The 22,772-nt window shown below is 36.5% G+C and overlaps 1 protein-coding gene across 5 annotated transcripts in view; it reads right to left on the bottom strand.

The window, feature by feature from the left end:
• SBF2 (SET binding factor 2) overlaps positions 1-22,772 on the bottom strand; it is a 215,209-nt gene that overhangs the window by 113,982 nt on the left and 78,455 nt on the right. For all 5 annotated transcript variants that reach the window (XM_015864003.2, XM_015864005.2, XM_015864006.2 and 2 more), the window contains exon 3: positions 10,423-10,560. In XM_015864003.2, the coding sequence (XP_015719489.1) occupies positions 10,423-10,560 (138 nt within the window). The remainder of the gene's footprint in view (positions 1-10,422; positions 10,561-22,772) is intronic.

Genomic DNA, 22,772 nt, shown 5'->3' with positions numbered 1-22,772 from the left:
AAAATTCCTTCAGAAAGAAGTAATTGAAATTTCCCAAGACAGTTCACAAACTTAGGAACATCTATGTTTCCGGTTAAAGAAACGAAGGGTATCAAGTAGATAAACTCTCAGTTGATCACAGTATTGTGCAACTTGCTCTAACCTCTTTGCCAGCACTTACTTCTTGGTCACAAACATTTTGTTATCACTCCTGGCCAAAAATAAAGATGTCACCGATTATTTTCATTTCTAAAATTCCCTGCATTCTTTGACAAATTTGTTAGCTAAGTTTTCAAATGACAAAGCACGCTCCAATTTTTGCATGTAATTCTCTCCACTCCCACACCACCCACCACATTTCTAAACATGTTACTTGTTCTTATGACTGAGCATTCTTTTAAGCAAAAATCACTTTACTCTTTTAATTGGGAATACGAGAAAAATAACCTTCCTTTCCATCTGACAACGTGAAATATCTGCCTTCTATTTCTGCCATGTTCATGGTCATCATTTCAGCTTATTTTCAGAGAAAATAAAATAGTAATTTTTAAAAGTAACAATTTTCTACTATGAAGTAGAAACCTGATAATATTATATGAAATAGCAGGAATGCTGCAAGATTAAACTTAATTTAGAATGTACGTTTCCAAATAGAAGCTGTAAAAACAAAGATTTTACAAGTACTGAGAATGGGTTCACGAACAATTTAATTATGAAAAACATTCAGTTACAATACATTTCCAGTGGGATTTTATGCAGGTTGCTCAGAAAGTAATGCTTCCTATTTACTTTCATGGAAACTACAACCAATACAAAGAGAAAAATAAACACTATCGAGTAGAGCAAATTCTCAGCTACAAAATACTGTTTTTCAACACAGTCACCACCATTAGCTGTGCATTTTTGCTGGTGATGAACAAAAGACTGCAGGCTGCACTCACAAACATCTGACTTCTGTCCTGTCACTACTACTGAAATGTACCACCTCACACTGCTGACAGACACTTTTTGGAATCCATAAATGCTCACCAAGCACCAATGAATGTCAATGGGTGTCATTTTTTCTCATAGATGAATTCAGTTTCACAGCTTTGCCTTATACGCATTTCTCTGTCAGATGCCATTTTGTCAGACTACCCCTCTGCTGCCAGCTGTCACGCAGCAACAAAATGGCGGGAAGGTTCAACTTCTGGCAACAAAATGGCGGAAAGGTTCAACTTCTAGCAACAAAATGGTGGAAGTTCAACTTCCAAAAGTTATGTTCTGCTAAATTGATTACTCAGAATAATGTGCACAGTCATAGCAAACCACAAGGCATTTAATAATTCCCATGTGACATACAGAACCATGACAGCAGAATAATACCTTGAGTCTCCTTGAAAATACAGAGCTCCTGTTGGTAATTCTCTCATTTTGACCTACATGCAGAACTGAAGTGGTGAGCAATTTATTTCCTATTTCTAACTTTAGATAATGGAAATAATTAATAACATTTATTATTTTTACATGAGTTCTGTATTCCAAAATGGTTTATTGGTTACATGAAGTTAAATGTGATTAACAACTGATAAAAGTCACTGCAAGAAGATGCTGCACTGAGGTACAGAACACTTTCCTGGAAACATTCTTATAGAAAATTGTATAAATCATTTGGTTATTTGCTTTGTTCTTAATCATCAAAAGGTATCTTATTCTTAAAATGACACAGTGGGATGAAAAATGAACAAAGACATTAGGCAGAAAGTTTCCGCAAACTGAAAGCAATAGTCACATAACAGAGATTCAATACAAAAGGGAAATCTGCACACCTACTGATATGGTTACAAACCACTAAACATACAAGCAAAGGTTTATTGTATCAGCTGTTATAAACAGCAATTTGAATTCTAGGCAGAGAGGTAACAAGTTCTAGCTAGATGACAGATTTTGGACAATGACAACATCAGAAAAATTGACTTTAAACTTATTACACATATATAAAGGCAAAAGAAAACAAAAGCTCCTCAAAACCCACGAGCTCCTAAGATAATGAAAACTAGGAGCGCAAAGACAGGGAGAAGGTTTCTATAAAAAACTATTTTCAGCAAATCAATTTACACTTGGATCTAGTTCTGTTTTAATTCATAACTACATATAACTTTAAATTTACGATACTAAAACTCTGTCTCACTTCACAAAAGTTCCACAGAACAATGTAGCATGACTGGAGCCATACTTTTGATCATGCTAAACATTCAAACAGGCAGACAGGCACAGTAGTGGAAGTCAGGAGACTAAGCAGATAATCACTGCACACATATGAAGACTAACCTACTTTCCAAGCAAAGCATTAACAGCATGAGCATTCTCTAGCAATGCTAAACATCAGTGGTAAAACCACAAACTTAATTCTTTCTAGTTACACTTTTGCTCAGACACATGCACATTTTACCTTTTTTTAATTTCCATCTAAAGAAAAACCATTTCCTAAACAAAAATAGCAAAATAAGTTTTGTTCTTAAAACATTTTTATCTTTTAATATAGCATTCAGTTGACAAATAAATTAATAATAATTAATTGTTAAAGAAAACCTTCCTAAGCATACATAAATTAAAAGGTGAAATTAAATGAGATGTTACTATTCCTTTCTAATCTTGACTGTTGATTACTACAGCTTTCCTCTCACATTTGTATTTGTTGGAAGAATGTAATAATGGTATTTGGTGTAACACTACGCTTCCCTGACATCTTTCGTCACCTATGATTTTACCTTGGAAATGAATTACTGTTGTGGGGTTGGGTTGTTTCTCTTTGTGTTTGGTTGTTATTTTAATCACAGATGAGTTAAGTTCTGACAAAGCCTCTTCAGTAGGCTAAGGAATAGATAACAGAGACTGATCTAATGGATGAAAAGAACTATATGATGATGGGTGATCGCAAATGTTTTCATCATGCTGAAAATATTCTATATCTTGTAGTTATATTTGCATTTGACTGAAGCTTATCAAGATTCTGTCCCCTGCTTGCCAAAGCCACAATCCTCAATCCTGCATTTTGACATAGTTTCTGAAGTAAGTTACACATGGAACATGGAGCAGAGATCTGTATACTGTAGCTGACAAATTCATCAAATAGTTTGTCCAGAAAATAACATCACATAACACTAACATTATTAAAATCTTCAAATATATATGTATCTAAGTTGAACATGATTGAGGATGTATCAATTTAAGTTGAAACAGAAAAAATTGATCTGGTTCTACAGCAGAATACTTAATTTATTCGATATCTGTTTTGTTGGGATTTTTGTTTCTCTTTCTTTCCTTTCACCTCTGTTCTTTTTCCAGTAAATAAGACGTAAAAACATAATAAACTCACAGAAAATGGTGAAAGTGCATTTGAAGTACATATGACAAAATTGAACTTTGGGCTCTGTAAAGACACTGGCCAAAAAAAATTGTGTGGGCTGTACATGTAGAGAAAGCCAATACATTCAGACTCATTTTTTCCAATCATTTTAATAAGTGAACACACCCATATCTAAATTACATATATTCAATTCCTGATATACATAACAAGTTTCTTGATCATTACATAAATGAGAACAGAAAGCTAGTGAGTATGAATGCATATATTTCAACCAATCTCTCTGCTTCCTATATCAATAAAGCAGATATTTAACGTTTGTGACCCAAACTGAAGGGTTTCGGGTAACCTGGAATATGCTCTTGGTTCTGTATCTGGTTACTAAATCAATTTTTATTCCATAAACTTTATCTATAAAATGTGATGAAACAGTAAAATGCATTTTTTCCAAGCATCTGAAAAAAAATAAATTACAGTACATCTAAAGCTCAGATTACAAAAACAAGCAAACAAAAAAATAACAGTATGAAAACCCTCTATGATAGCCAATAGATTAGCAAAATTTACTGTGATCAGCACTATTTATCACCAGTCTGTTATTTATCTATTTGCTTGCCTATACTCTGAGAATAACTTGTTCCTCAGTTTAGCCAAGAGATGTACGTGGCACTAAGCCCAGGCGAGACAAATTTAGACTAATTATTCAGATATTTTTAAATACAGGAGGTAACTGACAATTGGAGTTACCTCCCAACAGATTAAGTATGACATCCTAGATTCATAAGCTAGAGGTAGTTTAATATATTTTTAATAGATGCAATTAAAATACTTGTGAGCTAGACACATTAATATATTAACTAAGATACCTCTTTGCTTTAAATGGAACAACCAGAAACAGCACCCTTTGGCTTTAATGAAACCTTCCAGATGTGACAAATTGTATAAACAACTGGTCAGAATGCAAGAAGTACAGTTAACAACATTTAAGTTGAGGTAATTTCAGAAGCTCATCCCAGCCACCCATACCTTCGACACACCATCCACACCGCTCAGCAAAACTGAAACTGGAACAAAAGTGAATATCAAGTAATCCTATTATATTTGCTACTCAACGAATTCTGCTTTAGATCACAAATACACATTCAGAGTTAAAAATTATGAGTTTCGGATGCCATATGTTAATGGCCAAGAATAGCGTAATTGTTTAGTTTCCACATTCAGCATCAAAGGGGTGTAAGAGAGACATTTCAGTGGAGCTACTCTGCTCACCAAAACAGCAGCACTCACAGACAGAAATTCAACCAATCAAAGCAAGTGCAAAGCTGTTAGAAGCTCCTTTGGATCAGGTCCTTTTCTTACTGCTTAGCTTTACTCCTTCTGTTCTTTTTGTTGCTGAGACCAATGACCTCACGTAGAAACCAGACACCTGAAAATCTGACCAAATCCCAAAACAGCAAACCCAAAGCAAATGAGGTAGTAAAAGTCAGCCTCAAAGAACAGAAGTAGTAACAAAGCCATAAAAAGGGCATGCTTATTGGCATATGCTCAAACTAACAAGGGGAGGTAGTTCTTCATGCAATGGTTATTTAAATTCTGAAGCCTTCAGTAGAAGTTAACTAATTTTGCACTACTACAGTAAAAAATGACAGCCAAGAAAAAATGCGCAGCTAACTGTACTCACGTTAATCCCATTTTTCTTACTCAACAGACATATTTATTGCTTTGATTTAGCCCTCAAACACTGTTTTTTTCTTTAACTTGCATGAACATAATTTTTGCTACCACAATGAGATTAGTTATAAGATATCAGCTCTGCCTTCAAACCCTGACACTTAACATAAAAATAACAAACAATCAAGCCAAAATCTACATTACGAACTGGAGTCAGTTTTTAAAGAATAAAATAACCTACCACTATAATCCAAAAAACTTTTTGTGCTGTTGAACGTAAATGATCTTAAGGGACTTCCATAGCTTGAAGACACACGAGCAATAATTCAATCAACATGCACTTGAATGTTAGCACACATGAAACACAACTATCCGTCCTCTACGGCCTCTGCATGACCATGTGCTTTTAGGTTTCTAAATCAACTCTGTGCCAGCTCTGTTAATTGCTTTTGTCAGGGACACGAGGCACCTTCAGGCACCAGGACAATCCAAGCATGCTGATCATACATCTCCACTCCGGAGGCACATGCTGTTGAAGTCAGTGCATTTAGTTCTCATTAACAGTGGGTGGAGAAGTATTAGGTCAGAGGGAGGAAAGTCAATTTTGACTGAGGTACTGACAGAAAAGTTAGAACATAAGAAACATTTGATGCAGCTAGGAAGTTTTGAGGGTGGATGGCTGGCACGCATAATTTGAAACTCAGAAGAAATCAAATGTGAACAGATAGTAAATTACAAATGTACTTAGAATAATTCTTCAGCCCAAGAGAGGATGAACATCTGCCATTACAAAAACTTTCACTCCAACACTTCATGACAGTTGTCAAAAACAGTTTGCCCTTTGCAAAATTCTGCAACAAAGTTGTGCCAAGGTCAGCAAACCCTTTGTTTTTCTAATGACTGACCAGGAAAACAGATTTGGAGACCTTGCATGATTTCTTACTTGAAGAAAAATTACTTGAAGCTTTAGTAATCTCATGCCAATTGCTCATTTGGGACAGATCCCTTTCTTTCCATGTGATTTAGGCTCTTCTGGTCTCATTTGCAGCCAAACAGCCGGTTTATTAAAAATCAAAGGCCAAAAACCATTCAGTTCATTTTATTTATTTTTCAGAGTATGCAAATGCATGTATCCAATAAACTCAGCTGACTGCATCCAGAAGACCAGTCTGCATCCTGTCTACAACCTGCTCCTCTGAACTAAAATTGCAGGTGGAGAGATCTACTTTGTGGCTGCTTCACATACAGAAATCATATCGCTATAGCTACTTATACTGGAATAAATATACTACTGTAAAAGCTATTATCTTGCGTCAATCCTTTCAGAACAGGATAATAAACTGTATCAATTCACAGAAGGAATACAGATAAAAAAGAAAAGAATTAAAGACTAAAAACTTATGCAAATTCTGTAATCTCAGCAAATACAGTAACCTCTAATCTCTACAACATGCTCGATTCACTTCCTAACTACTTTCAGCACTACAGAACACTCCAAAGTGACAAACACTCCTATGTGATAAGGAGTTTGCACCACACCTTCTTGCATGACACAGCATCCATTTTATGTATTCCATTTAACACAAGTCACTTTGAAAACCACAGAAATTATTTAAATGGATTATCACCTAAACACATGTAAATGCCATTGAAATTAAAGTAACCCAGTACCCAGTCTTTCCACCTTTCCATTCAGCTTATGCAGCCACAGGCTAAAGCAAGTTTCTTGTGTTAGCAATTAGCCCACATACATGCAGGAAGATCTGGGAAGTCCAAGTCCAATGAACATACAGTTGCCACATGAATGGCAAAAGTTCACTGTACACAGTATAGACTCAACAGAAGCAAAGACAGAAAGACTATCAAGAAGACAGATAGAAGACCCAAAGAAGTCTCTCAATCCTGCAAAAAAAATTCACATAGGGAAGGAGATATCTGCGGATGTGTATGCACAAGCACATGCTCAAGAAATAAAGAGGACAGGACAAATCACTGCCACAGTTATTAGCATGATGAAAATAGGATTTTCTGCATTCAGCTGTTCTCTCCTTAACTTTCAATTCTGGTCTAGAGAAGACCTTACACATACAAAAGGATATTCAGAATACAAGTCTATTTCTTATCACATAGAATATGAACTGTAGATTTTCTCCTCACATAAAGGAAGCAAGGCATTGCTTTAATCTCTGGATATTATCATACCATTAATTTCTCAACAGATTTAGAAGGATACTGATAGACTCCTTACAAAGTATGAGGAATATCAAAATATCAAAAGGAGGATTCGATTGTACTTTTCCAAAAGCATTCTCTGCTAAAAACCCAACGTCAGTGACTCATTGAGCGGCACGTGCTTTAACACAGTAGGATGACCAACTCTACAATCCAAGCATAAAAACTAAAATTTTATGGAGCATGATGTCATTTTTTTGGCAGTTGTTCCTTTGACTCAGGAAATATTTGTGAATAGTGTGTATCTGCCATGTTCTGGTACGGGATTTTTACAATTTCTTTTAATATGGTTTTGCAATGGAGTAGAAAAAGCAAGACTGTAATCAAGAAGAACAGGAGACTTGCAAATTACATTTACGTACATCTACAATTCTATGATTTCACAATGATATGTTTAATCTTACTAACTTTGTGATCACAACATTTTAACATACATGTGATCAAGACAGATCACCAGGTAAATCTTGTAGTAAGATTGTTAGAAACTAATACTTGACATTTCCTGCTCATCATACTGAACAGAATTTCTGTAACGCAAAAAATGCTGTCACACAGGCTCAGGTGCTGACATAAATCACTCTCTAATCTGTTGATTGTGGGGTTGGTGAGAGGATTTTTTTCCCCAAAAAATGCAAATCAAATATAAGACTTAACCATTATGCCCCCAGTGTGAGTCACCGTTTTTCAGAAAGATTCCTGCATGTTAGCAGGTAACATCCAGAAACCGCTTTTAGAAATAACTCTCTATATATGCATATTTTGGGGGCAATAGCTAATAAATTTACATACACAGAATTTTATGGATGAATACTGTAGATGTAAGTTACGATTCTTCTGAATATTCTGGCTAGATATTCCTGACATTCTCCTCCTTCTCCTAATTCTTCTGGATACACGTAAATCAGTACAGCATCTGGCTTTATTTGTCAGGGAAAAAAGATTCTCCACTCTCTTCTAACATTGACAAAAAGAGATATGAGCTTATTTTCACTTCGCTGTACAATTAACCACAGAAACTCCCAAGTGGTTAGTATGAATGTCTTGTGAAGATGATTCTGCCAAGCATAACAGCAAATCTACTCTAGCTGAATTCAGATTAGTCTTTTATAGCTGTGAGATTTACCTGGTGAAGGCTATCAGGAAAGAAATAACCACTCTTGGGAAACTGAATCTTTCATTTGTCTTATTTAACTGTGTAAACTGATGCCCAGATACCATGTTCACATACCAAGCTTTACAGACTTTTTGTTTAATAAGGTGTGCATCTGAATAGTTAAATCAATATTACTTTCATAGCCCAAGTTTCATAAGCTTATGTTTCATTACAGATTGTACATGTGCTGAATTCTTGTCTAATGACCATGTAATAGGGCACGTTCAATTATTCTCTTTGGGTTTTAGAAAGAAACAGGAAGTTTGGCTATAAACAAAGCAGTCATAGAATAAATTTCACCACAGCAAGTTCATCTGAAAAATATGCATTCTTTGCAACACAGCCAGGAATGGCATTACGAGAACCAACATCCTGCTGCTCTCCGTTCTTTAATATATATTTTTTATTTATTTATTTTCCTTGGCTTTTTGCTGTTGTTTGTTGTTGCTTTTGTAAATTTGTTTTGTTTTGTTTTTATTTTTATTATTATGGCTACTTAAGCAATATAAGAAAGTAATCTTTCAGTTAATACTGTTAATACATGTTTTGCGATGAGCATTACTTGAAAGATGTGGATAGTGAATGAAAAGCAGCTGCTAGAAACCACAGGATAAATAACAAGTTTGCTAAATTTAGTATATGTTATGAAATACATAGAGTGGAAGAAGTCAGCCATTTCAAATTTTTATCAGCTGGGAAGAAATTACTATAGATTGTTTTACTCTTTAATTATAAAATAAAAGAAAGACTATAGGCATTAGTAGAAACATGTAAATTGATCTACTCTAAAATCGATTTACTCTTTGGATACATTTCTGCTTTTAGCTCCTCCCAATCACATAAAAAAAACCATTCATTTAAACAGTAGTGTTAATGAAACAGGAACAACTATTATTCTCTGGCTTTCCAGTTGTGCCTAGAAAAAGCTCAATAGTATTATTGCTACATTGTGCTTATTATAAGGTAAAGACTTCAACTCCAGTACTAAACAGAGTAAGTTTGGATCACCAAAAGCATTTTCTTAAATGCTTTTAATCAGATGTTATAGTTCTTCATTAAAAGAAAAAAAACATGCCTTTTATCTAGTTATCTATGTATATCTATTTTTCTTAATATACTTAATGCCAAAGTTTAGCTTATTTTTGATTTTTCATTTGGGAAAGAAAATATTTCAGAACATAACAACAATGGTCCACAATTACACACTGGATTAGGTTTTCCCTAGGTTCTAGCTACTAAAGATTCCAAGGATTATGTCATAGCACAGATTCTGTGAAGTACTCTGCATAAAATGGGAAACAAAATGTCTATTTTTGAAAGACTGAAGTTGCCCAAAGATAATTAAATGCATGTTTAAAAATCAAGGCTGCCAAACAGCTGACACCCAAAATCTGACCTACCTAAACTGAAGAATTATTCTATCGGTTTAAAAATCTGAACATTTACACCCGAGTCTTGCCAATAAATGTACTTATAGAAATGTGTATACATTACAGCATACGTGTACGTGTTTGCCTTGTGCTAGTCTGACAAAGATGACCAGTAGAGGGAGCAGAAGTTAATAAACTTTTATCATAGAACAAAATGAGAATCATTTCTGCTATGTCATACTCTGAAATAAATGAAAGGAACGTTACTTTGGCTGTCTCATTAACAACAACAAAACAGATGGTAGAGAAAAAGGAAGAACATATATGATGGAGAAAAGAAAAGCCACACGGAGAAAAACAAGAGGCAATAGATACGAGTTGAACCAGGGGAGATTCTGACTGGTCTTAAGAAGAATTTTTTTCACTGTGAAAATACTCATTTATTGGAATAACCTCCCCCAGGACATGGTGGATTCTCCAGCTCTTGAGACTTCTACGTTTTGGCTAGACAAAGTGTTACCTTGGAACAAAAACATACAGTTAAGTAAGACAGAACAGGACATCCTTAGCAAGAAGATTAAAATATTTCCTAAATCTGTTCCCTTTTAGGTGAATCTTGTATTTCTAGACACCTTTTTCTACATTTCTGATACTTAGTGTAATGGTGTTACCTGTAGATTAATCTCTGCTTCATAGAAAGTTAAGCAGGAACAGTAGTGCCTCTCCGAGTCTATATCAGTCAAAACCACCACAAAGAACGTCGGCTGTTTTCTCTCTTTCGAAAGCTGCCATCCTCCAGGTTGGCAAAACTAATGAAACAAAAACAAACAAAAAATGGTACTTAGTTATGCAATATCCTTTTTATTATTATTATTTTATTTTTTAAGAACTATGGAAAACAGTCTTAAGCAATACAACATAACATCGTTTGAAAAAGAAGCTCAGAAAATTTCACTGAAAGCAAATAAATCCAGAACTGAAAAATGTGAAGAAAATGGGAAAAAACTAGTTGGTCACAGCTAATTAGATTGATGAACACTGAGGAAGAAGTTATACACACTGTGCATGCCATACAAACTAATGAGAGGTCCCTGTTCAGTATATAAGATAATCTGTACAAGGACTTAAGAAGCAACAAGAAGAATAAACTGCGAAGTAATGCAGACTTCATTTAGATTATGATTTAGAATCTGAAGCTAAAATCATTGCCCTAGGATGTCTCTGCTTGCATTTTTAATTTTGCTATGTTTTTCAGGAACCCTAAAACTACAGGTTGTAACTTACTGTTCCATTACAAACACAGAAGAGCAACTAAAATAAGCTATGGCAGTATAAAATGACTGCTATACTTTATAACTTGTGCATTCTTATACACTAAGAAAAGCTAGTCAGGATAATCATAAAACACAGACATAGAAAGCTGCTTTCAGATTTGATTGATTTCACACGCAGTGTCACAACTACAGAGTAATCTTTTCCTGTTCAAGTACCAGCTGCATCCAAACCTTTTCTTTTCCCTGAAACAAACCTTCCTGTTTTTAAAACAAAGTTGTTCAGCACACATGATCTGCCTTTTTTACTTCCCACAAACCAAAGGATCATATGTATTTGTTCATCTGTAGTCACTTTAAGGAGACACAAAATCTAAGAATGGCTACGTTGGATAAGACAAGTCCAGAATGTGGTTTCCATCGGGATCTAAGAGCAGCAGCTTAAAAGCAGTTCAAGATTGGGTAACTGCCCAGTTACTTCTGTTCTCTTACTAACAAAGTTTCCAGCAGCCTCCAGCTGATGAGCCTTGTGAGCCACAGGCAACATGTTTGTCCTTAACATTCACTGATAGCTATTAAAACTGTCCCTGGCTCACATTTCATGACTTTATAAAGTCTCAGGGACCAAGTAAATTTCTTCCCTCAAAGATGCTCCAAGCACATCACACGTTCTCAGAACACTTTGTTACTAAGCTGTTTCTTCAATGAGCAGACTGCATGATGTGTAATACCTGTAATGTACATCAAATAAGCTTGAGTCCCTTCAGTATTTATTCCTCCAAGCTGAGATGAGCTATGGCACTTCAGGTCACCCTAAGCACTGAAAGGAATTCTGACCTCAGAACAGAGGTGCACAAGCAGTATGAGTAAAAAGAGAAACAAAGCACAAAAGCAAAGGGAAATCTATACATTTTTTTTCCTCCTTTCAACAATAGAGGTACATCATTGGTTAAACAACTTGTTCCCAGTAATGGAAGAGTGGGATGAAGAAGCTTGAAATGGTCTTTAAGGAATTTCGTATTCATTATTTCTCTTACTAAAGATTTGAAATCACATACATAAAAAATTCACAATTCACATCATTATTAACTAAACCATGAACTCCAAATTTATAAGGGGTAAAAGCAACAAGATATGTCTGCATTAGGGAAAAAAATCTAGAATTGTTCAAGAATGCAGACAGCAAAGGAATCAGAGGGGTCGAGATTTCACATTTCTAGCAATTTCTCTCCCCATCCCCAACCCCCTGGCCAAGACATCTGATGAAAACTGAAAGCACAGAGTAAGTTGAACACAAACATTTACTACAGATTCATCTTTAGAACCTCAGCAATGAGACCTGGGTATTCTTGGGCAAAAAGCAGTTAAAACTCTGCCTCTGATAGTGTGATATACAGTTTGTTTTATGATCCTGGGAAAATCTTCCAAACTGAAAGTTTCTCATGTTGTATTCTTCATATTTAGGATAGACAGCTTAACACTTCTGAGTCTTTATTCCTAGAAGTGCTAAGCACTCCCTCCTGCAACTGAGAATAACCGTTCCGAACATCAGTAAGTACTCTGTGAAAAGACATCCTAATCATTCCAAGCTAAGCAACCAGCATTAGTCCGTGAGTTTAATAATATCGGCCTAATCTCCCTTTGTTTTTCATCCCACATCAGTTAAAAATAAGAAAATACCACTACTGATCTTGCAGGACTTCCATAAAGATAACGTAATGTAGTACATGTATACAGACATTCTAACAAGGGGATCATCAAAGTCTGATGATGAAATTGTTTGGAGTTCTGTATGTATTGCAGAGTTTAGGAGGTGTGTGGTCAAAAGCCTGGAATCTGTATCTCAAAAAGATACAACACACAGCCCACCGATTACCCATTTGTTCAACAACGATGAGCCAAAATGCTAAGAATACAGTAAAATCCTAATAACAAATCAAGTATTTTCATGGTTTACTCTTAAAATTGAATCATACACACAAAGTAGGTCAAATTAAGGTTGTTCATGCAGCCTTAGCTCCAGCACTCTTCAAGCAATACACGCTCAAGTTTACGGCTGTTGCATTCCTTCAGACCTGCCAAGCCTACCTGTTCTGACAGGAGCTCCTTGATCACTCCCACAGGCTCCGCTTGTGCCCTCCTGCCACAAATGCCCGCTCTGTGTGCTATGAGAGGAGCTGACGGGGGGCCTGACGGCAGCAGCAGCTCCTCACAGGGAGCGGAGGGGCAGCGCTGAGCTCTGCGCTATGTGACAGCAAAAGGGCCCGAGGGAACAGAATGGAGTTGTTTGGTTAGGGGCAGCTGGAGGTGAGGGACAGGTTCTGCACCAGATAGCAGTGGGCATGGAATGGGCTGCCCAGGGCATGGCACCAAGTGGCCAGAGTTCAAGGAGGACAGCCCTCTCAGACACTGGATTTGGAGCAGTCCTGTTTGGTGACAAGAGACCTTGTGGGACCCTTCCAACTTGGGATATTCTATGATTCTGTTCTATGGGAATATAAGACCCAGGATACGCAATTAATCCACTAGGTGTTCAGCACACAAATGACAAATACATGAGGTAGGGATGTGTGGCTTATACACACCCTTTTTTTCTCAGAACACATGTAGAATCTACCAGCGTTGGACTTTTGAGTAGGTCTAATCTTACTGTTTCCAGGCTTTTTAAATGCATTTTAAAAATAAAGTGCATTTAAATGTTAATTCTTTTTGTTGTGATAAAACATTATTTGCAGGTCAAGCAACACTGTAATAATCAAAAGGGACTGCTTAGTTGGGGAGGGAGTTCTCAGTAGCAATCAATGCTAGTAGGCAGCTTCTATGGAAGCTCAAATCTGACGTGTGTCAGTGAAAATTCTTTCCAACCTAAAAATGGTCTTGAGTATAAAATATGCTTTCTAGATTTCATTCTTGTCCAGTGGACAACTAGTGACTGTTAAGGAAAACATCTCATGTGAAGTACACCCACTGGATATACAGAGAATCTGTTTTCAAATAAACTGCAAGAAATTTATAGAGATTGAGGATAAAGACAACAAGCTCCTCCTTGAAATTAAACAATGAATGAGTCTCAGTTTAGTTAGAATAAGGTAATAAATATTAGCGTAATACTTGAAATGCAAACAGCACTGAGAAGAACTTTCCAAACCAGTATAAACGCAAGCTACTATCCAGTATGCCTGCCATCACAGTCTGGCCAGTAGAAAGAGAAAAATGTTTCCTTACCAACCAGCTGCTATACCAAAACAGACAAAAGCACCACTGTGAACATAATTCAAAGGTCATGTGCTTCTTCAGTAAACAGGAAAAAAACTCAGAAGTTTAAAAATGAACGCACTCCCATATTGTTTCACTTATTTGCCAGAATTCTTGGAACCTGAACACAGTTTCTACCAATGACACTGAAAATTAAAAAGAATCAAACTGTCCAACCCACTGTTTATAGAATTAAGCCTTTAAGGGTGCTGAGTGCTTCAAATCCACTCCAGATTACAAGTGATTGCCTTAAAAATCTGGCAGAAATATCCAGAAGTTGAACTGAAAAAAATGAAACAGAGATCTTACGGTCAAGGTGTTGAAATGACATTTTAAGCACTGCCTGAAAGCACAGGTGTTCACTGAAGCAAAGCACTGTCTGTCAGTAACTCGCACAAAATGCTTTCAAATCAAACAAGAAGTCATAAAATGATGCTAAAATAAATTAGTTACACATATCAGCACCTTTGATACACTGCATACAGCTTTCTAAAGTCTACTGGAAAATTAAAGACAATTGTCACAATCTCTCCCAAGCACTGGAGCACTTAAGATGAGGCTTAGTGTGAAAGTGAATAGTTCATACTATTACTATACTGAACAGTATTTAAATAGTATTCCAGTTTCATTACAGAAAAAAATGTTAGCAGTTTCTATACTTACCATGGCATAAGTATGTTATTTGACTTTTGAATTCACTGGGCAGAAATTATTCATTTGCTGAGCTGCAATTTAGAACTTCGTCATTTGTCTCAGTGCTTGCACCCCGAGAATAACCAAGGCCCAAACAAAAACTCAAACCTATGTTCTAGTTGGGTCTGTTTAGCTACAGCCAGGAAGACTGCTCAGTTTGCAGTTTACATTGTTTCCTGTATCAACATTCCAGTCAGCTTTCCATCAGAAATCCATTACTTCTGACGGCACTGCCAAAGTAGAAAGGGGAAAAGCTCATTCAGGAGGTTTACAACACGATACACTTTTTGCAAGTCATCTTTTGTAAGCATTTTTTTAAGAGATTAAATAGAAAATGACGTCCACGAAATACCACCACTGACCACTGCACTCAAATGACTCTTTAAAACACATTCTCACATTGTGTATTTTCTCAAAACATATTTGTGCGCTTGTTTCTTGTTAAAAAAAATCTAAAAACTATCCAAATGAACATAAAAAATAAAACAATTGAGCTCTATTAGCAAGAATTAAAGATCTGACAATGACTTTGGGATTTACAATGTCTGACACAGCCGGCCACCTTCCACAAAATCTTTGATTCTCCCTTGGGTGACTCCGGGCCTGTAGGCTTTATTTACTTCCCAAATAAATGTGTTTTGTTAGGTCATGCACTATCATCATCTTGTCTACAAGCCTCCCTGAAAATAAGGGACTATGTTCCGGACATTATGTGAAGGAATTTTGTTCCATCTGGACTTGCATGACCTAGCACCAGCTGCTGAGTATTTCACCATTTCACCATTCACTTATGTATGGAATTTTGGCACAGGGAATGTTCGTTTTCAGATGCATACCTCTGCTTAAAACAAAACAATTACAATGCCCATCGGCAAAATAAAAAAGCAGTGTTATGAAGCTGTAAATCTGCGGAAATTCTTGAAGCTCGGGGGTTATCTCTGAATGTAAACACAATACAAACTATACATTACATTTGATTACATCTTCCAGACTTCCAACATCTCATATCTAAAAAACTGCATATTTATCCTTAGTCTACTCTACAATGAAACTCATGCCCTTACAGAAATACTCGGAATTTCCAAGTAAAAAGCCCTTTCAAGATATTGTAAGCCAGTACTGTAGAAGATTCTGCTGGTCAACTGTAAACAATTATATTCACTCGTTACAAGAAAATAAATAAATTAATAAAATTCAATCATCAAAGAAATGCAGAGGCCTGGAATGCACTGGAATACAGAGTAGCCCAAGATGAACTTCAACAATATTCAGCTCATGGCACCCCTGAAGTGCTGCAATCTGCTTCCAGCATATCCCAATAAAACTTAGGAAGCCAACTCTGATTTATTTCATTAACTCCAGACTTCCTAATTGATGACAGCAAAGACATGAGAGGAGAAGAGAGTGTGAATATGCAATGTTCACTTGAAATCAAGGAACTTTCCTCCACTCGGGGAAGCAAAATGACACACTCGGGTGCCTGCATGTTTGCGTGCATCGCCTCATGTCGTGGAACTGGGTATCACTGAAGAGTCTGGCTCTGTCCTCCTTCCACCCACCCTGCAGCTAATTACAGACACTGACAAGATCCACTCCTCTGCTTCAAGTTGAACAGCCCCAGGTCTCTTAACCTTCCCTCTAATGTGAGATGCACCAGAACAGTAAATATATATGAATACACATGGAATAAATTTGTTTCAATTTCATCACTTTGTTTTTTAAACCTCTTAATACTGTGTGATTTTCAAATACCTTTCCTTAGTGAACTGCAATGTTGAAAAAGCCAAACTAGTAAAAGGCACTTCTGCAAGGACTGTATATCTAGCTTGTTTTCTAAAATAACAAAATGACCTTGAAAATTACATCCACCAGGAAACCAGCTTCCTTTTCTGCCTTCACTTAATATCCCCATCCCAGTGGCTTATTCAAAAAGATCTGTCAACAAATCTTTTATTTCTGAATAAAACCAACCTAGACTACAGATACAGTGATTTAAGAATAACTTCATTGCATAATAATGCCTTGATGGGATTAATTCAGATATTGTGAATGGAATTTTCTTCTTGGAATGAACTTCTTGCGACTCCATTCTAATCATGGATTGGTAAAATTAATGTGCTTGTGCAAATAGGGAGAATTTGCACTTCCATTTTTTTTAAACCACACTTATTTTTTGTTCTCAGGCCAAGGGAGCCTCCTGGACATGGACTCTTTTTTATCCATACCCCAACAAAAAAAAGTTGCTGTGCTCAGTGTCACCAGAAGCAGTGAGCAAGACAACTGTGGATGGGAATCAGGAACTTTTAGGCTTGCAGTGAAGTGTCAATCCCAACACAAGTATGTTAGGTGTCTGTAACAAGAATATTTCTGAAGCAGCAATGAAAGAAGAACACTGAAGAAAGAATATCAAAATACTAGAAATTCATTCTCTGTATTTAAGGCTCACATTTTAATTTTCAGCTTGAAACTGATTAAGAACTATCTTTGTCCTTACTCAACAACCAGGAGTCAGGAGTGGTTTCTAACCTGCACTGGGACACTTCTTTATGACAGCAATTAACTTGTTTGTTGTGTGTTTTCGTTCTTGTTAGTATTAACTACTGTCTATGTAGTTAAGGAAACTGCTGTCACCTGAAGAATTTAAGTCTAGGAAATTAGCTTCAAATCAGAAACATAAATGAGTATTTTACAGATATTTACTCTATCAGCCAGCTCAAAACGTAACTTTTTTAAATGCAGTTTTTCTCCCCCCCTTTCCTCCATCTTCATCTTTTCTTTTAAACAGCAGTAGCATTGTGTTGCAACAGTAGCCAAAACCTCTTTCAAGTTCTTAATGACTTCCCAAGTGATTTTCTAGATAATGCTATAAACTATCTTTCAAAAGGCTTACAGTACATACAAGTGTAATTATTGCACTGTTTGACTGTTTTAAAGAAAGTACGGTGAGATAATTAATGTGCATCACTCAACACTTACAACCAGCATATAGTTAAGTATTTATATGAACATAAATTTTGAGTTGATGTTTTAATGCTTAACTATTCCTCCAGAGCAACTGGTCAACATTCTATCAAATATTACTGCAATACTCCACATCTTGCTTATCTGACTTTTACAGCTCACACCTGCACAACCAGATATTTAACCGCACATCAATACCATATCCAACCTTGCTATCTTGAATACATTTAAAGATGCATTCCGTTGTTCATTAGCAGTTGTAATGAACTGTGAGCACACATGGGTTTATACTCTTGCACTTGTGATAATTCTGTAGAATATACCCACCAGCAAAGGTTCCCAAGACTCAGTATTCCAAGATAAGGTGTATGTGTGTAATAAAGAGGTAATATATATTAAATACAACATTGATTTGAATTGACAGAGAGCTAGCCATAAGAAGGGCTGTGTCTGATGAAGCAAAATACGCTTATTGATCTGAGAGATGCCATCAGTCTCCAGATGACAAAATGCAGAACAGGAAAATGTGAAATAAGCAAATAAATTTATTAGTCTGAATCTGGTGTGTGCCTTCAAGATTTTGCACATAGATGAGCCTTACCCCAAGCAACTTTCTGCCACCTTTACTCAGAGAGAACGCAGAACACCAACAAAAGAAAGGCAGTCTGCCCACTGAACTCTTACAGGAAGGAATGCAAAGCCCAGAGGAAGGAGTATGGGACAGCTAGCATGGGCAAATGGCTTTCAAAAATCCAGGGGATTTTAAGTGGGCTGGCAGCCAATTAGACAGCATGTGCACCTCTACCAATGTGAGCACTAGAAAGCCCCGAAAGAGAGCACAGCCCAGAACTCAGCACCTTGCCAAACATGCACTCACATCTATCACTGCCACTCACTGCCAAACTTAAGGAAGTTGCAGAAAAGGAGACATATATTTTTGTACATTCTGTTGGTCATTCTGGGAATTTAACAATACTTCCTACATGCTTCGTGTTACTGCTTCCCATTTTGGGTTACAATCAATTTCCCCTTTTGTATGTGTGTTTGCACAAAGAAAGAGAAGGGAAAGTATATGAACAGGAAAACGTGAGTAAAATTTCACATGAAACAACTTTACATGTGAATGAAAGCTTATATAGACCAGGACATGCAATATATTAAAGAAGTTTCCTAGATTGCAAGATGAATGTAACCCATTTAGACAACAGATTTCTGTGCATTGACTCCTGCTCAATTTTACAGCTCCATAGAGTTAATGAAGAAAAGAATCAAAAGCTCTTCCTGTTAGTACTCTCCCCAAGATTAAATTAGAATACATCACGATCTGCAGCAGCATAAAAAGACGGCTGAAAAGTTTGGTGCTTTCCATGGAGTCTCAGCTTCCTGTTCAGGAAAATGGAATCAGTCCAGGGCCATGCCCATCCTCTGTTCCTGTGAAGCCAAATGCTATGTTACACTCAGTGAGCTGTATGGATGGGCAGCATTGCAGGTATGCTTCCTGTGAGTGCACAAAGAGAAATACCCATACCAGAGTTGGGCCAATGCAGGCACTGTCACGGGAATTCATGGCACTGAATTGATGAACAAACTGCATTTCCTCTAGGTAGGTTGGCATAGCTAAGCAGTCTCTAAAAAAGATAGTAACAGATTCTAAAATCTGTCAATATGATTCTTCAGAGAGGAATGGCACTGAGAAAGCTTGTACTTACAAGCATCTATCTACCTCTTATGCCCACTTTGACTCCCTTTCAGCATTTCTCCTTTGAACTCTTAAACAGACATATTGGATTTGAGGACTGAGCAATCTCCAGTTCTATGTTTTCCATTTTCCATCACATGACTATTAAAGCTGAGTAAAATATAACATTCAAAGTTCTATTAGTATATTTCATCTGGAAAATGGGAACACTCTTATGACAGTTATAGGAAGAATAAAAAATAAAATAAAAGCAGGGGAATATAAGAACCTCTGATAAAATTCATTGTTTTCAGACAGAGCAGCTCAAGTAACCCGCACATCAGTTAAGTGAGTTGCGGAGCTCTGTACCACTTAAATTAATATTCCATGAGCTTTTCAACAGGAGACCACAGACATGATTTCTATGCTTTAAAAAGGTAACAAAAAAGCCTAAAAGAATTTATAGACCTGTTTACCACAACATTGAATTCAAGTAAAGGTACTTTGAAGTGGTATCACAGAAATCAAACAGAATGATAACTGGTACATTTCTGTAGGGAAAAAAAAAAAAAGGTAAGAAAGAAAGAGAGAAAGAAAGCCATTAAAGCAGATCTGTGGGGTTTGGCTAACAAATTACAAGTTAATAAATGCAATTACAATAGCATGACATACTGGGACTAAATTTGGTGCTATGCGATGATTAAACTGAAATACATATATGTACACCTATATGTATATGGCAGAAGTTAGTACAGCATATACTGCACTGATTAAAAGACTACCTTCCTGACAGTTTGGAAAAGGGGACTGTTAGCAGAGACATGCCTTAATGAAGCCACATCTATCGAAGTTTTTCAAAGAACAGATCATGATCTAACGTTACGCAGTAGTTTTATAACCAAGTCAAGTCATATAGGAAGTTTGCTGCTACAGACCACCAAAAATGTGACTCAAAAATTAACAGCATAATTACCATCCCTGGAGGCCTTCAAGAAACACTTAGATGTTGCACTGAAGGACATGGTTTAGTGGGAAACATTGGCAATAGGTAAATAGATGACTTTGGAGGTTTTTTTCAACCCTGGTGATTTTATTATTCTAATTTTGTGATTCTAATATTAGGAGGATAAATTATTATTAAACCAGTAAGAAACAAAAAGAGAAAGCTCTCTACACCAGGTATTTTAGCAGAATGAAATGGAAGGCAGTTGTTTCCCTTTCACTTATTTTTTCCTACTTAAGCCATTACTTTAGGCTACAATTGGCAGACAGTTGTAGAAGGCACCACTTCATTAGCTAATTGCCATCCCTCCTTTCAGCTAAAATAATCCACATCTCTTCCCACGTGTCAAAGCTGGAAAGTCACAGAATTGCAAAGAAAGTCACATGAGAATGTCGTGTAAAGAATGATGAAGATAGTTTTCCAAATATAATAAAATATGAACTAAAGCAAGAAAACAAGTATCGCATTGTGAAGTTTAATAATACAAGGTTACAAAATCTGACAACTCTCAGCTGTGATCTCAAAGATTCTGATTTCAAATCTTAAGGAGATGTCAGCTTTTTCAGGTGTTTTTTTTTTCTTTTTTTTCCCCCCCAGAGAGAGCCAAGAAACACTTAATAGAGCAGTTAGATGTTTGACAGTATACAGTTACATGCAGATAAGCTGTTTACTGCTAAGAAGACTCCAGATAAAAGCGTTCCCAGATCCAGAACATTACAAGATCCAGAAGTTATCATCATAACAATTCAAAATAAGAAGAAAAATTGGAACAGGTTATTGCAATTAGCTCACCACAGTTGGAGGCTGAGTTCATCAAGTAAAGAATTTAAAAAAAAAAAAAAAAGAATTCTGAAAGATTCTCCTTCATTTCACTTCTGCGAGACATTATTCAACCCCTGTGTGACAGAGCAAGTCAGCACAGACCATTGTGGTGGTCCCTTTGACCTGTTAATCTGTAACACAAGGGCTCTTCCTCATCTCTTTTTAGGGCCTGGATGACCTCACAATACTTGAAGCTCTACAGTATATACTGATTATAATCAAATCTCATACTTCAGAGCTTCAACCACTCATGCATAGAGATTTAGACAGAATTTCCACCTGAGTACTTAATTGGACATCTAAGTTTTTGTGAGAGAGCCAACAGTGGAGATCTATCTCGTCACGGGGCATGCAGGTGCTGCAGAGAATTCTGGCTGACCTGTCTTGCTTACAAAACTAAATGTCAGGTGCCAAACCAAAGGCTGAGAAGGAATTTTCTACCATTTAAAGCTGAAAGGAATTTCTGTAATTATTTGTTTCCTTTGTGGTGTAAGGCACATCATTATAATCAGGGCACCTGTTTCCATTAAGCTCAGGAGATGCTGTGGACTCATCCTCATCTCAAAAACACTATCAGACTCCAGTCAGACTCAATCAGCTGATTTATTACATATAGTCTTACTTGTGAAGCCAGAAAGAATGGCAGGAAAGCCTTAAAAAAGAAACAGATGACCTTTAAAAAGAGAAAATTTTAGGTTTTTTATGAACAATATTCTCAAAATGTTATTATCACTCTATATTGTAAGATTTGGTTCTTGTAAATTTCTGAGTAGGACTGGACACAAAGGCTTAAATAATTTTTATGTGGGTGGTAGGGATTGGGAATTCTATCACAGCTTGATAATAGAAAATGTCAGGTCAGATTCAACACTTGTAAAATATTTTAATGCTTGAAAATGACAGTGATTGTTAATCAATTAAAATGCAAGGGGAAGACAACTGGAATATGTATGTGAAATATTTATATCACTGCTAGGGAAACAAGAACAACAACAACAACAACCCAACCCAAAAAACCCCACACATTTAAGTCCCCAAAAAGCTAACAGGTACAGAGAAAATACCCCACACTTGCACATTTCAATTGCATGTGAGCACCCTTTGCTGTGACAGGCTGCCCAGAAAAGGCCTCTTCTTTCTTTACCACTGGGGTAATCCCAGCATCCTGCATCCATAGGCACCTACACTGCCCTTATATTCCATTCCACACATTACCCCATAAAACACAGACAGCTGAAATAGAAACTACATCGTTCTCATGCAAAACTGCACAAGAGGTGAGAACTATAGGTCGCAGTAATAATAAACTCGGTAAAAAGGTGTTGTCAAGTAATTCAT

This window comes from Coturnix japonica, chromosome 5 (assembly GCF_001577835.2).
Source record: "Coturnix japonica isolate 7356 chromosome 5, Coturnix japonica 2.1, whole genome shotgun sequence".
In the NCBI taxonomy this organism is placed as follows: domain Eukaryota; kingdom Metazoa; phylum Chordata; class Aves; order Galliformes; family Phasianidae; genus Coturnix; species Coturnix japonica.
The sequence above is the reverse complement of the archived record's forward strand: the minus strand, read 5'-3'. Positions and strand labels throughout refer to the sequence as shown.